The sequence below is a fragment of the Phytophthora ramorum genome, assembly GCF_020800215.1.
Source record: "Phytophthora ramorum isolate Pr-102 chromosome Unknown Phyram_PR-102_s0027, whole genome shotgun sequence".
NCBI classification, from domain to species: domain Eukaryota; phylum Oomycota; class Peronosporomycetes; order Peronosporales; family Peronosporaceae; genus Phytophthora; species Phytophthora ramorum.
In genome coordinates, this window is record NW_027150673.1 from 20,060 (window position 1) to 35,455 (window position 15,396).

At 55.1% G+C, this 15,396-nt stretch overlaps 5 protein-coding genes across 5 annotated transcripts; 4 read left to right on the plus strand and 1 right to left on the minus strand.

Annotated features, from left to right (window-relative positions):
• Positions 1-334: 334 nt before the first annotated feature.
• On the plus strand, positions 335-2,064 carry KRP23_15244 (uncharacterized protein; the record flags this gene model as incomplete). Its single annotated transcript, XM_067886163.1, has 2 exons — positions 335-905; positions 974-2,064. 2 exons carry the CDS (start codon positions 335-337, stop codon positions 2,062-2,064), a joined length of 1,662 nt encoding a protein of 553 aa, XP_067736652.1.
• A 230-nt stretch (positions 2,065-2,294) lies between these two features.
• Positions 2,295-8,300, plus strand: KRP23_15245 (Dynein assembly factor with WDR repeat domains 1; the record flags this gene model as incomplete). The annotated part of the gene is made up of 1 exon (XM_067886164.1): positions 2,295-8,300. One exon carries the CDS (start codon positions 2,295-2,297, stop codon positions 8,298-8,300), a length of 6,006 nt encoding a protein of 2,001 aa, XP_067736653.1.
• A 1,152-nt stretch (positions 8,301-9,452) lies between these two features.
• Positions 9,453-11,711, plus strand: KRP23_15246 (uncharacterized protein; the record flags this gene model as incomplete). The annotated part of the gene is made up of 2 exons (XM_067886165.1): positions 9,453-9,905; positions 10,293-11,711. 2 exons carry the CDS (start codon positions 9,453-9,455, stop codon positions 11,709-11,711), a joined length of 1,872 nt encoding a protein of 623 aa, XP_067736654.1.
• Positions 11,712-13,099: 1,388 nt separating this feature from the next.
• On the minus strand, positions 13,100-13,723 carry KRP23_15247 (uncharacterized protein; the record flags this gene model as incomplete). The annotated part of the gene is made up of 1 exon (XM_067886166.1): positions 13,100-13,723. The coding sequence occupies one exon, from the start codon at positions 13,721-13,723 to the stop codon at positions 13,100-13,102; it is 624 nt and encodes a 207-aa protein (XP_067736655.1).
• A 617-nt stretch (positions 13,724-14,340) lies between these two features.
• KRP23_15248 (2,3-dimethylmalate lyase) lies at positions 14,341-15,140 on the plus strand (the record flags this gene model as incomplete). Its single annotated transcript, XM_067886167.1, has 3 exons — positions 14,341-14,529; positions 14,594-15,025; positions 15,087-15,140. The coding sequence occupies 3 exons, from the start codon at positions 14,341-14,343 to the stop codon at positions 15,138-15,140; spliced, it is 675 nt and encodes a 224-aa protein (XP_067736656.1).
• Positions 15,141-15,396: the final 256 nt, after the last annotated feature.

Genomic DNA, 15,396 nt, shown 5'->3' on the forward strand with positions numbered 1-15,396 from the left:
ATGCACTTCTTCAGGCAAAAGGTGCGCAATTTAAACCCGTGCACGAAGCCACCTTGATCGTTCTGGTATCACTTTACGGCTGCACGTCGAAAGCCAACCATAACGACGAGATCATAGAGCGGTGAAAATAACTCGGGCGTTGAGCCCACGACGAAGTACTCCCGCCACGAGCAAGAAAACCAGTTAAGACACGAATCAAGGATGTTTCAGGACAGGTTCAGGCGAGTCCGTTTCCTGGCCGTTGACATGTCGCCCGTCCCTGAGTCGGAGAGACGCGAGAGATGTCGAAGTTGTACATTGCCGTGGGCAGTTTCCGATAAGCTTTGGTGCTGGCATGAGGACGTCCTTGGTGGTGCCCCGTGAGGCCTTTGACAGTGTCTTCAAGCCCTTGAAAAAGAGGGCGCGCGGCGACAAGTTGCGGCCATCACGACCATTGCTGTTGCCGTTGCTGCTGTGTGTCCCCCTGGTATTAACGCTCTGGTCGATTTCAGCCGAGCTCTCCCTGCTGACACCAGGTTTCACCACTATCAGTGCTGTTCAACGCATCTTGAATGATGCCGAAGAAAGTTCTCCGGTGCTGGATAGCACCGATGAATCTCTGCTGTTCAACGCTACTTTCTACCCAGAAGACTTATTCAAGATTGACTGGAGTAAGCACATCAAGGCTAGTGACATTCTACACGAAAGTGCACTGCATCGTGGATGCGTCAACCACAAGAACAGCATCATCCCGTGGACGTTTGGACGCGTCGGTCAAAGTCAAAGTGAAGAGCTCGACGAGCTGGTGCACCGCAATGACTCGGATCTACTCGAAAGGCTTCGAAGATGCCCGGATGTGGATATTTTACTGCCTGATCACTTGCGCTCCTTCGGCTACTGCGAAGATGCAGCCGCCTACACCAAATGTACGTTGACGTAGAGCTTGGTGAATGGCGACAAGGTTCTAATGCCTTGTATTGTCACCTTTATGCAGTTCTGGAATCGAGGATGCTACCGCAGTGGGTCTTGGAGCTCCAGTTTGAAGATGCTGCTCGGAATCGCTCGATCACATACCACGACTTGTGTCCGCACACGCCGATGATCTTCTTCAACCACTACTGGGAGGGAGCACTAGACGCACCTAACTGGCCAGCAGCTAAGCCATTCTACCTCATGCCCAACATCGAAATGTACGAGCTGGAGAGCATGCACTACTGGCGGGCCGACGTTATTTTGTGCAAGACAGCGCTGTGTGCTCGATACTTGAGGAAGTGGCTTAGTCAAGAGGGGAATCCTCGAGGCACGCGCGTTGTTTACACGCGTCACACGACAACGAACCTGGCACTGGCTACCAAGAGTGAATTGAGCGCGAGGAAAGCGAACGAACTGTCGAGCAAGAACTTTTCAGACATTTCGTTCTTGCACACAGCAGGCAAAAGCATTCAAAAAGGGACGCGGCAAATCTTGGATTGCTGGCTGGGCCAACCCGAGTTCCCGCGGCTGGACTTCTACATGGACCAAGAGCTCTACGACGGCGAGTTCGGCGACTACGAAGAGCGGATCAGTGAAAGTAGCAACATTTACCTGCACACAGGCCAGTTGTCGTCTGGAGAATTCGGACGCGTGATCACTCAAGGCCGCTACTTCTTGTGCACCAGCATGATGGAGGGCTACGGACACTATATTAACCAAGCGCGTTCTGCAAATGCGTTTATCATCACGACGGATGCTGCACCTATGAATGAATTGATCACGCCGTCGTCGGGTGCACTGGTCAAAGCTCGAACGATCGCGTACGGGGAGCAGTTCATGGGTGGGGTATCTGACAAGGAACACGCACTACGCAATATCTCAGGACTCGTAGCAAAGTTTGAAAGAGAGGATGTGTGTGACACTGTCGTCAATCTCTTGAAGAACTCGACGTCCGAAGAGCGGGAACTGCGCGCCAACCGTGCGCTTCAGCAATATTACTTCGACACGGTCTTCTTCGCGCACAAGATGAACGAGTTGCGGACTTTCGCTCGCGCCATGAGCCACCCAAGCCTTCGTGGCAAGATTCTGAACGGCGGATCATCGATCGCGTAGCTGGTAGTGTGTGACAAGCTCAGAGCGACGAAGAAACTCGGTACTGACCAAATCGAGCTCCCTCCATGGCTTCGAAGAGAGACAGATAGATAACGTGTATTTCCAATTGAATCATGCTCGTATCCTATTTTTCGAGGCCGACGGTTGACCCTGTGAAATCGATCGTTGCTTGATCTCAGTTTGCGTCGAGCGTATTGCAGCTGTGGCAGGCTCGATCCGACTCGTTCACCATGGACATCATGATGCGTCTCAAGGGCGCAGGCTTCTCGGCCATCGCGAACGCATTTCGTGAACGTGAGAAGAGATTGGGTGGGGGTTTGCCGCTTCTGGACTTTGTGGAGATTGTGCTCCCTGGACTGCCACGACCCAAGACAGCGGAGGAGAAAGCCGCCAGTGTGAGTGCACTTGTGGACCTCTTCGAGGACATTGACATCAACGGCGACGGCGTCATGGAGTTCGACGAATTCACCAGTTTCTGTGTCGATGCTGGCATGGTAGCTATGAGGTCTCAAGTGGGTACACTCAAACATCGCTATGAGCGAGATGCCAAACATGCTCTGAAGACGACAGCAGCTATGACTCCTGGGCCCGACTCGAACTCGCATGGCCCCACGAGTGTCAGCTCGATTCTAAACCCTCTCAGCACGGAGATCGAGAAGCTCAGGTGGTCAGCAGGCTTTCGGATGTTCCTTGTGCTGGAGAATGCGGCTCGGTCGGTGAAGCTTTTCACGAGTGAGGGCAAATTCGTGACTGAGGTGAGTGTAGGAGGTGAAAAGCAGACCCAAACAAGCCCAGGATCCAATCTTGCTATGCCCATCAACGATGTTCTTCTCGTGGGCGATGGCGTGGCCTTTGTGACTCCTACCTCTGCAGCGGCCCCGTCAGCTTCTAGCGTGTCGGTTCTCGATGCTGTTTTCATTTACCGCTACCAGTGGCTTGGCGTCAGTACTACAGATTTTGCCATTTCGTTCTACGACATGAGTGACTCGAGGAAAATACCATCGACAACGAGTTCGTCATCGGGCAGAAACTTTGCGTTGCTGAAAAATCTGGGTCTTACGACGACTACCGCACAGCTGACGCTGCGCTTTTGTGAGTCTTCAGCACTACTCGTGGGCTCTGGAAACGATTTCGTGGTGAACATTTGGAAAGTTGTGGATGCCGAGACCAAAATTCTGTGGCGACGTCTTTCAAGTCACACGGACCTAGTACTAGACGTTCTTGAAATCCCAGTGCATGACTTGCTGGTAAGTTGTGACCTACGGCACAACATTCAGCTCTGGGATATTACTGATGGCCGCCCTCGTGGCTCTCTTAACGCCCATGAGCGCGGCGTCCGGCAGCTTTGCTACTCCACAGACCATGATCTGCTTCTAAGTGCCGGTTTTGAATTTGAGGCTCTAGCTTGGGATTTGAGTTCTCGTCAAGTGGTGCTCAAGTTGTCAGGCCACCGTGCCCCACTTATTGGTATACAGCTTGCACTGTTTCAAACGGAGCGTGCTATCACTGGTGACTGCCAGGGTGTGTTTAAGGTCTGGGATATCACTAGAGAGAACGCAAGCTCCTCAGTTTCTAGCACGTCACATGCAGTACAGCTCGAGTCCGTCGACTTGGGAATGCCGTCCGTGCACGTGGAGCCAATTTCCTTTGTGAGCATGCATCCTTACAGTCGGAATCTCTGGGTTGCCACATCAGGAAGCTGCACGCTGCAACACCTTCGCAGTGTACGGGTTCAACAGTTCGATGAAGTTCCCCTCCGTGCCTTTTACCACTACTCCGCCAATAAATTTGCCGTGGTGGCTGGCTCTGTTTGCAGTCTTTGGGATGGCGAGACAGGCTCTTGCATCCAGGAGTTTACGCACGTCGGCAATGTGGGTATCATTGCTGGAAGCAACAGAGCTGCGAGTACGTCACAGGGAACGGTAGCCAAGAAAGAATCTTCGTCCATGTCATCATCGCGTTCTACTGCGATGCTGACCGCCCCATCGGACCCAGCGACGTCAAAATCAGCTGCACAATCGAATCGCTCCGAACCTGGAACGGAGCTTCTGATCTGTGCGCACGATACAAAATGCAGGAAACTGGTAGTGGTGTCGGAGTTAGGGGCAGTAGGAGTTTTCAACTGTCAGAATTTCGTACAGATGCGGCACTGCCAGGAATCGTTCTTGTCGAAGCCTCGTACCCAACGCAAAACTTCTACAACCGGCAAAGCCGCACCAGCGATGAGCTCCGCACCATCGTGCGCTGTCGTGGGCGTGGACTACTGCTCAGAGAATAAACTCATTATTGTAACAGACGCAGGAACCAGCGCCATCATCGTCATTGACGATAATTCTAACCAGGAATTGTCGAAAGGAATTGGCGTACTGCGTCGGCTCATCAACATTCCTGGTGGCATCTCCACCAGTACCTACAGCTTTCACGCGTCCATGATAGCTACCGTTGCTGCTGAACCGGAGGGAATGACCATTTCACTTTGGGACTTTGAGACGCTCGCTCACCAAGCAAACTGCCGATACAGTCAGGATGATCCTATCTCGATGCCAACCAGTAAAGATGGATCCACTTTGAGCATCCAAGTGCTGCAGTTCTGGGCTGAATTCCCCATCCTGCTTGCTGGTGATTCGATGGGTGGTGTCTACTTTTTCGCTGTCATGCCACTGCTGCACGCCTACACTGGTAAATTGTTGCATGCTTTTGCAAACGATCTCGGGACCAATGCTGTCACACACCGCCGACGAACCCGCGGGAAATCCTCCAGAGCTATTCAAGAAAGTCTCAACGAAGATGGAGATGAAGGTGAGGATGAGAGTGACGATGAAAAAGCTAATAGCACAGAAGCTGTCACGGAGGCGGCCGAAAGTGCGGCTCGAAAATTGTTGCTGAACACGAAATTGTTTCGGAAGAACGCGTTGACAACTATTCCAGTGATGAAACCCGAGTCTGAGGCTACAACGAAAGCAAAATCACCGATGGAGACCTCATCCGCGGTAACGTGTATGAAAGTGGTGTTAGATGAGGAAAATGACCGCTATTTGCTGTTTGTGGGGGATGAACATGGCAGTGTTGGGGTTTGGGACACAGCCGTGATGATGCGGAGACTGGCGCTTTCCAAAATCCCCGAGATCAAGTGCAAGTATTTACGTCGCGGATACCAACCAAAGGCGATGTTTTATCGTGACTGCATGAAGGAGACAGCTGACCCTGATGGCAGCAGCCCTCCAAGTCAAAGAGACAAGCATCGCCAGGCAGTCAGCCAGGGATCGTCGAGTGACTGGAGGGGAGCCATGCTTCTAGGAGAGGATATGGAGCACATGAATGTCCGTGCATCACACATGGACCTCAAAAGACTATCGCGGAGGCGTCAAGAAAATCGAGGGTCTCGTCCTACGACTCCACTAAGCAATGGTAGCAATACGCCAAAACTCCCAGCTCAGCAAAACCAAAAGAACCGGTCATCTGCTCATGTGAAAGAAGCAGCAGTGGTAAATGCCGTAGCTGCTGCCGAATTCTTATTAGGCAAGGGATCGGCTTTCTCCAAGCCAAAACATCGGTCGGCACGAGGTCTGAGTGTGACTCAAGCAGGTGCTACGCCTGAGTCAAGTACGTCGAAGTCTTGGCCTGGTAGCGCCTGCTACGAAGCATTTCCGCGGGATGTGACGCTTGTGCGACGCTGGCAGGCTCATGTAGATGGACTTACCAGCCTGGAGATCAGTCGGCATCCAAACATCGTCGTGACGTGTGGACTGGACATGCGTGTGTTTGTGTGGGACTGGGATGGCACTTGCCTCGGCAAGTTGTTCGACCCCGACAACCAGGGATCATGGCCGTGGCACTTCCGAAAGGATAATGCCACTCGAACGAAGGAGCGTGACATACTAGTTCGTGACTTGTTACAGGAGCTTGAGAGAACTCCTGCTGAAAAAATGGAGCTACGCCGTCAGGCGTTGTATGCCGAGCACGTAGGTCGCCGAAACGTGAACGATCTCCGTAATGTTAACGCCATGCTGCTAGAACATATAATCGCCAAGAATCCTGAGATCAAGATGCTCGAACAGGAGATCACAGCAAGAAAGGAGCCCCCAGAAGCCGTCTCGACAGTTGCCAAGTCTTCCAAGTTTCGAGAATCACGTGCCAAAGCAGGAACCCTTCGGACACTGGCACTACTACCGACAAAGACGAAACCAGGGCCACCGGCAGTAAGTACTCCAAGGCAATCTTTGCGACTGCAGAGCCTAAGTCAGGTGGGCCCGCTTCTCCACGAGGAAACTCTCGGACGCAACATATCGACAGCACCTGGTGATCCACCGCCCTTCTTAGAACCGGGGGACCTCAAGATGGACAAGACTTATCTCGAGAATGAACTCTCCATCACGTGTCCAACATCGTCCTCCTTACTAAACGTGAAATTCAATCGAGACACCGACGTTCAACAACAAATCCAAGCCGAGTACCAACTAGCACAACAAGCTATCGCCACTCGCTCGACACTCACACGAAAAGCGCGGGAAATGTATAGCAACATGGAGGGAGTTCGGACGCGCCACAGCACTCATCGACCGCCTTCCCAAGACGGAATTGATGGCGTCGGAGACCCACTCGAGGCATCAGAATTCTTAAAGCGCCACTTTCCACCATCAGCACTTGCTGTGCGGCCCCAGACAGCCCCCGTTCGTGCACTAACCAGCAGTAGCAGTGCCGGACAGATTGGTCTACGCCGCCAAAAGGAAACCCCATTGCAGCGACTGAAGATCTCTGTCTCGGAGGCGACACTTCCACCACAAGAGAGCTCGCCGACAAACGTTAATCCAGAAAGAAGACCAAGCAGCTCAGGACCAAACGCGTCAGGAAGTAATCGTCGCAGAAGCTCGCTCGACGAAGTCTACATGGAGGGATTTCATCGTCATCGCCAGCAGCTACAGCAGCACAAGGAAAGAGGCTTAGCTGACAGCGTCCCGGAGGATACGGCAATCGACAGCGATAAACAACCACCGAGGCCACTTCACAAGCTGCGCGAAATCAATCAGATCATCGATAGAGTTCAGGGATACTGCAACGACACGGGTGGAGACCAACGTCGTCAGTCTTTGAGACCTGGCACGGCTCCAATAGTTCCCCGGCGCAGTATTTCGTTGTCGATGGATGATCCTGTCGCGGCTTGTTCTGAACAATCTGTCCACGATATTGTGACACCGGAAGCAGACGCTGAGGTGCTGCGTCAGCACCTGGAGGACACCAAGCACCGCATGCAGGAAGCTTTGCGTGGGGATAAGCGCGTACCACACCGACAGAATTTGCGGCGTTTGCGCCAACAAGCTCAACAGCAGCAGCAAAAGCGGCGCATGAACGGCTACTTGCAGCAAAAGCGGCGCGAGCTCACGACCAACATTGGCAACGTGTTCAAAGGACTTCAGACGGCACAGACACTTGGTGGCGCCGGCGAGGAGACCGACGAAGGTGAAGAGCAAAGTTCAGACACAGGGCTGCCTAAAGTCAGGGGCAAAGTGTCAGACCCGATGTCACCGAAGCTGCTGACTGCCAAGAAGACGTTCGGCATGTACAGTGTGCAGGAGGTCATGTCGGTGGTCCGCCTGTTCTGGTCCATGGACGCCGATGGATCGGGTAACATCACGCTGATGGAGCTGCAGCGATTTAAGACCATGTTTGACAAGCTGGGGTACCACAACCTGCTCTCCATCTTCCAGACCATCGACTCGAACGGCGACGGCCAGGTCTCTCTGCGCGAGCTGCTCACAACCTGCTTCCATTACGCCACGAAGAAGCAAATTGACGGCATGCTTCAGCTCGCGAAAGTCGGCAGTGTGCGCGCGTTCCTCTTAGGAGCGAACAGTGCTGGCAACGGGCCCGACACGAACGCGGCGTCGTCTCACCACCCGTTCATGGGCGCTGGCGGCACGTTGTTGCCCGAGCACCGACACGAGTTGATGGCGATTTTCCGCGTCTTCGACCTTAACGGAGACGGCGGCGTCAGCATGCAGGAGATCATGGAGGCGCTGCGGGTGGACGACGACGACGTCATGGCGGCGGTGATGACCCGCGAGCACGACAAGGCCGGCGGCAGATCGACGGACCCGGTAGTCTCGAGCGGCCTCACCCGCGAAGACGTGGAGCAGCTCTACAAGGAGTTCGACCGCGACAAGGACGCCACGTTAGACTTCGACGAGTTCGTGGCCGTCATGGCGAACCTCTATGCACACAAGCCGAAGCTTCGGTAGGGCGTCAACCGACCTTCGCCTCTACGCGCGACAGAGACACACGAGGTGATTGAGGTGATCCCTCTATCGAAAGGTGACCATTGTGCACTGTCGACTTGAAGCGGGTGGATAGAGTAACCTGCAACACAGACAAGTTACTGCCGCGTGGGATCGAGTACATGTAATACGTGGGCCCACTGAGCAGAGCTGGTCGCCGTGTCGATCTCGCGGAGTGAATTATCGGCTGCGACAGCGCCTGACGCCAGCGTCTGCGGCTGGATAATGCAGAGCAAGTTGCAGACGATCATGCTGGAGAGCGACGGCGCGATGGCAAACCTGAATAAAAAGTTCAAGACGGTCCGACCTCAGGAATGGAAAGCCTCAAGTGGGAAGGTGTCCTCGAAAGATGGCGGCGGTCGTTGCCTCTTCGACGTCACGAACCGAACGGTAGCACACGGCGTACATGTAGTGGATAGTATACCATGTACAATATTGCTAGCCGAGCTTCTGGTTATTGGTCAGCATTAGTTGTATCCGTGGCAACGCAACTTGCGTCGCAAGTGTATGAACAAACCTTTTTCACGCGTCGTTCGTTCGTGCGCCATCTTCGTACCGGTAACACAATTCGGTGGGCGGCCAACGTTGTTGAAAAACGAATTCCGCCTGCCCTTTTGTGAACATTTTTGCTCTCCTGGGGTGGGGAGAACCTGTGGCGCCGGGCGTCACAGCAGCGCTCTCTCGTAGGATGCATCTTGAGATTTACCCGCGTCCGAATGGACGACCCGAGTGCTCGAGTCAAACGATTTCCGACTTTTATCATTTCGCACTCGAATTCCACAGGGTTACATCCAGCGCTTAGGTAAAGCCGCTTTCAAGTCCGGCTACCATTTCGCGCCGCTTTACCATCCTCGCTTGAGAACTCGAAGGCAAAGCCCAAGCACGAGCGTGCAATGAGCCCGACGCACGCCGCCCGATCCTGTTGAGCTCGCCTTTCGATTTGCCTTCCCTTTGGGCCTCCTCAACTTCGCTATGCGAGGCATGAACAGCCGATGTTAGTTCTCGAACAAAGAAGTGCAAGAAAACTCGAGACACCTCTGTGCCTGGCTGTGCGCTGTCGACCCCATTCTCCATCTTGCCGACAGGACCGCAGGGCATTCGTTGCGTGGACGCGTCATGAGCCACCGGTTCCCGATACAGGAGGCGGTGTTCCCCAAGCTGCAGCTGAACGAGTCCGCCAAGGACAAACTGATCAACACGGCGTTGATGCAGCTCACGCGGGCGCTGCGCGACTACGACAAGTACCAGAAGTGGCAGGCGTCGCGGCCTCCGAGTCTTCGGCATCAACTTCATCCGGCGATGTGGAAGCCCGTCAAGACGATGGAGCAGCTCACCGTCTACCGTCGAGTACCCGCAGACGACGCAGTAGTCACAGCCCCGTCAAAAGGAATCAGGAGGCGAGCACGTAGTAGGACGCTCGAGGCCATGAGACTCGCTCGCGCTACAGGACAGGACTCGGTCTCGTCGGCCCCGAAAGAATCGGTCACGGATGATACATGGTCGTTGATCCCCAACCGAGGCTCAGGACCAACGGCGAACACAGATTGGAATATGCCGACGCTGCTCCAGGTAGGAACCATCGAGGGGACGTTAAACGACGTCATGTACGGCACCGCTACGTTCGACGCCACTGGAACGTTGATCAAGTCTTCATACACGGCTGAAGAGGTCGTGGACGCGGACACCTTGTACGAGTTTCAGGGCCCCACTCCGGACGAGCCGTTCCGGTTCCTCGGATTGAAATGGGTCGTGAAGGCTACCTCGCCTGCAGTCAAGGCTTTTGTATGGCCTCGCGATCTCACGTTTATCGCGGCGACAGGCATTTTGAACCGCCAGGGTGGCGAACGTGTTGGGTATCACCTCATGCACTCGGTGGATCTCGGCAAAAGTTTCGGTCCTCTCGAAGGGAAGCGAATCGTGCGTGGTCGCGTATCGTCGTGCTTCCTTTACCGTCAGACGTCCTCGAACACCGTGGACGTGTACATGAAGACCAACTTCGAGCCGAATGGTTCGGTCCATGAGAGCGTGGCGCTGCTTTCGGCGGCGAACAGCCTCACATACTGCTTGAAGGCTGCGCTATGCGCTCAGAACAAGAAGCTGTCGTGGCTGCTAACTCACCCGAAAACTGATGAGACCGAGGCCGGATCTGCACGACCAAGCACTGTGCGAATCAAGAAGCGCAACGACTGCGGCGTTTGCACCAGGCCGATTGGGACTTTTTCGCGAGGGCACACCTGCCGTGTTTGCAGTGCTCGCGCGTGCTCCACCTGCTGCGTGAAGAAGAAACTGAGCTTCCCGGGCCCGGGGTATAAGGCGGTTGACCAGCGCTCGGTTGCGATCTGTACGCACTGCCTCACGCATGCTCGGAAGCTCAACTCGTTGGACATCGCAAAGCAGGAAATCAGCGAGCGGAAGCGGTTGAGTCAGCGTCGAGGCACCCTGCGAGGAACTGAGGCCTCTAGCCGCAGTACTCGCAGCCGAAGTAACAGCCGAGTTGACGGCGTTAAGCTTAGGCGTGGAACAATGAGTGGGCGTTCAAACAACGAACGAGAACAGGAGAAAGCAGACGCGGAAAAGGTATTCCTCACGACCCCTGTTCGCAGGGTAAGCCGGACACCACGTCAAACACAGTCTCAGAGAGAGATGGGGTCGAATGCGAAACCAGCTTGGGATTATAACTCGGAGACTGAAGACAACGACGATGACGACAACACAGTGGTGCGCTCCAACCGGGTGCTGATGCATCTGGACTCGCAGCCACGCACCCGTACAAAGGATACTACATGTAGAAGTCGTAGCAACAGCAAGGGCCCAATCAAGACTATAAGGACGCCGAAGTCGAGGAATGCGGATTCAGCGATTCCGGTGGCAGCGCGCAGAGATATATGGGACGTCGACTCGGAGGCGGAAGATGAGGACGACTACGACTGCTCCGTGGTGAGCTCGCAAGCTGTGTCGATGCACCAAGAAGTGCCCGTACAAGTTGACGACTCGCTTCCCGAGGCAGTGGTGCAGTACGCGTGGGGAGCGGTGGTGCCCTCTCCAACGAACAGGAAGTCGGTTGGGTCTCCCGCGGCGTGGCCGTCGCCGCCATCGTCCCCGTTGCACTCCCCCAAGCCATTACTGCAAGAGACCGAGGAGTCTTGGCCGACAGCAGAAGGTGAGCGGGCGACGGTGTGGACACCGCCCACCATGCCGCGCACCACACAAATCCCTCGCATCAACGCGGGAGCGTCGACGTCCGAGGTGTTGGCCCAGTTCGCTGAGCTCTGCAACGCTGCCGAAAACGTGTACCAGGCTGCGAGGAAGGCCACCATCACGCACTTGGACCCCCGGCCAACCACCACGCGACTCGACATGAGTGCCGTGGACTAGGAAATACTACAAACTACTGAGCTTATCAATAACAGAGCTTATCAACAACAATCGATTTTTATACCCAGCAATGCTCACTTCAAAAATGTATGGTACTGCCACGATTAACGCTGCGTACACATGTATCAAGATGACCAGTAATACATGAAAACAACTGCACTATCGGTGGGGAATGCTTGCTGTGCCAGAGCTGCATCTGTCGGGAGTGTGTCAGTACGACCAGTACCGGTATGGTCATCACACATGGTGAGCTGTTCACATGGCGGCAATTTTGGTCATGAAAGACGAAGGCCTGCGCGAAAGAAGAAGAAATGCATCTGGGGTTCCGCATCTCAACGCAAGATGCTGGTCATCAGCCACCGGCTATTCAAGTGCAGCAGGTCCTGTCGACCGGCAGCGATTTAAAGCGGTTGTAGCTCAAGCTCCAGCGCTCCTCGCCCCAGAGCTCATTATCGATTTCTCTCTCTCGAGCTCACACCAAGCAGTCCTGCTTGTGCCAAGCCAATCTTCTCTTCCTTCAAGAACAAAAAAGTCAATCAACCTAAAATCATGTTCAGCAACAACAAGATTTCCATGCTATGTCTTGCCGTCGCGGCCTTCTCGAGCGGCGTACACGCTGAGGGAGAGGCCGCCCAAACGTTCGGCCTGCTTGGTGCGGGTCTCTATGGCGGTGCCGGAGTAGGTGCTGATGTCGGTGGTGGCGTTGGCGTCGGTGCCGGTCTGAACGGCAACGGCAACGGGGCTGGGTGGTATGGCCCAGGTGTCGGCGTGGGCGTCGGAGGCGTTGGAGCTGGTGTCGGTGTGGGTGGCGTTGGCGTCGGTGTCAACGACTACGACGGCTACAACGGTGTTGGCGTGGGCAATGTTGGTGTCGCTGGAGGCGCGGCCGCCAATGCGAACGCTGGCGCTACAGCGAGTGCCAACGCGAATGCCAACGCGAATGCCAATGCCGGAGCTACGTCTCAGTACCGCAAGCTTCGCACCGAATGAGCTGAACCGGGTCTTCACGGTCTGAAGAGTCGAGATAGGACCCTCGTGGTTTTGCAAATGTTGTGTGCATTCCCGTCACGTTTGCTGCAGTAGCCTGCAGTAACTTCGTCGTGTTGATCAGTAATGTCACTGAGTTTGTAGTTTGATGTTTGTAGGAAACACTCATGTTTTGTTGTTTTCAGGACTGACTTGCCGTTCTGGAAAGCTCTGGGTGTATTGCAATGCTCGTGCATGTACTCCGCCGACGATCCAAACGTCTCCTTCTCACGCTTACCCCTTGCCAACGTAGAAAATGACTCGGTCACTTTTCAGAAACCAAAAACACACTTTTTATTTCTTTTTTTTTCGCCTTGTTCTCGCAGATAAAAAATGTCAACTCGAGTCCCCACCCTCCAACTTTACACCTGGTAGGCTTGGAGCGTAGCGGGCGCACCAAAGTGGACCTGGTCACACTTGAGCTGCACGGCCATCTGGCGGATGGCGCTGGCACTGCGCAGGAGGCCCATGTAGCGGTCGTCCTTTGGGGAGCCGGCGATGTCGAGTCGCTCGCGGGTCTGCAGCCGCACGCGCGCCACGCGCTGCGCGACGGTCAGCAGGCAGAGCACGAAGAGCGCGAGGAACACGGCGAAGGAGACGAAGCTGCCGCCCAGGAGGTAGACGAGCGCCAGCACGAGGAACAACAGGCGGCCCGTGTACGCCGCAAGACTCAACGACAAACCGGCGCTGTACGAGTTGAGCCCCAGACGCGTCTCGAGCTGTGCCAGCGACACGCACGGGCAGCAGCAGGCCCACCAGTAGAAGGCGGTACGCAGGTCAGCGTCGTGCAGGTCCACCGTCCAGACGTTCAGGCGCAGCCCGTTGGGGTCGAAGTCCGCGTCCGCCGTGTTCGGGTTGGGTGTGAGCGCCTTGTTGTCTGGCGTGAGCACCGTCACGTACTCGTTGCTGGGGCTTCCGCCCACGAAGTCAGGCTCGGCACCGGGGGTGGGAAGCGGGAGCTGCGGCGTCGGCTTCTTGTCGGTCATGGCTGTTGGCTTGTGGCTAACGGGGTGATTGTGGAAGTGAGAGGTCAAGTAGGTTCCGGGTGCATTTCCATAGATGATGCCCGTCGCAAGAAACCAGCGACACTTTTTATGATCGGCATAAACCTAAGGAAGGCGGTAATTTGTTTGGAAAGGGGGTGACTGACATGCTGTGTAAGGCAACCTACACAATGGCATGCTCCCACTCTCATAAAGATCGGCGACCCTTCTTCAATTGGGCTGTTGATTTGCATGGGCAAAATTGCAGCTGCTGACGGCGTCCGACACTGCAATCACGCCATGTGAACTACATTGTACACTTGCCCGAGATGGCCAAGAGCGTCTGTGCACAGGTAGCAAAGCGCGCGGTCGGGTCTTGGCTGGACATTGCTGTGGTGTTGAGAGCAGAATGACCAGCGATATCCGCACGTCAAATTTTTTGGGGCTGATTGACAAGCATACAACCATCTGTTTTCAGTGACATATCAAAGATCACGACCCCTTTTGTCTTCGATCCAGTATCAGCGCCCACACACATTGGCATCCAATTCCAAAGGGACATGCGGGAGGCCACTCGTGCGACTCTTCAACGGATGTCTGACAAAGATTCAAACGTGAAGATGGCGACCCGACCGACGCAGGCCCAACGGGTCGCGCGGCTCCGCGAGCTGCTGGCGTGCGATGCGCTGGCCGTGATGCCTTGCTGCTTTGACGGCCTCAGCGCCAAACTCATCGAGCGCGCAGGCTTCGAGGTGACGTTCATGACGGGCTTTGGCGTCTCGGCAGTGCACGGCGTACCGGATACGCAGGTAGGCATTCTATTATTAGAGTGTCCTCTGTGGTCCTCACAGGTATTCCTTGTGCTATTTTTAGCTGCTGTCATTCGGCGAAATGGTCCAGAGCGCCGCGACCATCTGTGAGTCCTTGAACGACGTGTCGTGCATTGGCGACGCAGACACTGGCTATGGTAACGCCATGAACGTCAAGAGGACAGTGGCGGCCTATGCGCAAGCGGGCATGGCCGGCATCATGCTGGAGGACCAAGTGTCCCCCAAGCGATGCGGACACACTGCCGGCAAGGCGGTCGTCTCCCGGGAAGAGGCTTTCGCTCGGATCAGAGCTGCGGTGGACGCGCGCAGAGAAGGAGGCTTTGACATCGTCATCGTGGCGAGGACAGATGCCAGAGGGACCCACTCGCTGGATGAAGCTGTCGCTCGCTGCAAAGAGTTCGCGAGACTCGGAGCTGATATCACGTTCCTGGAAGCGCCGCAGTCGGTGGAGGAGATGGAGACGTACTGCAGGGAGGTACCGGGTCCCAAGATGGCTAATATGGTGGAGAACGGACTCACACCTGTCTTGTTGCCAGAAGAGCTCGGCGCAATGGGCTACAGGCTTGCGGCGTACCCGATCACACTGCTGAGTGTGAGCATTAAGGCAATGGAGGAGGCACTGCGGCTGCTTAAGTGCCAAACGGCAAATGGGAAGAGCCAAACGACGGCACGAGAGAACGCCACTCCGAGTGCTGAACTCGATAATCTGCTGTGCGACTTTGCTCACGTGAAGGATGTCGTTGGTTTTACGGGGTACTACGAGGAGGAAGCGCGCTACAAGAATTAAGTGCATGAGTGGCGATCGTTAACACGTGAAGCTCCCAGACGTAAGGTTACACTCGCAGT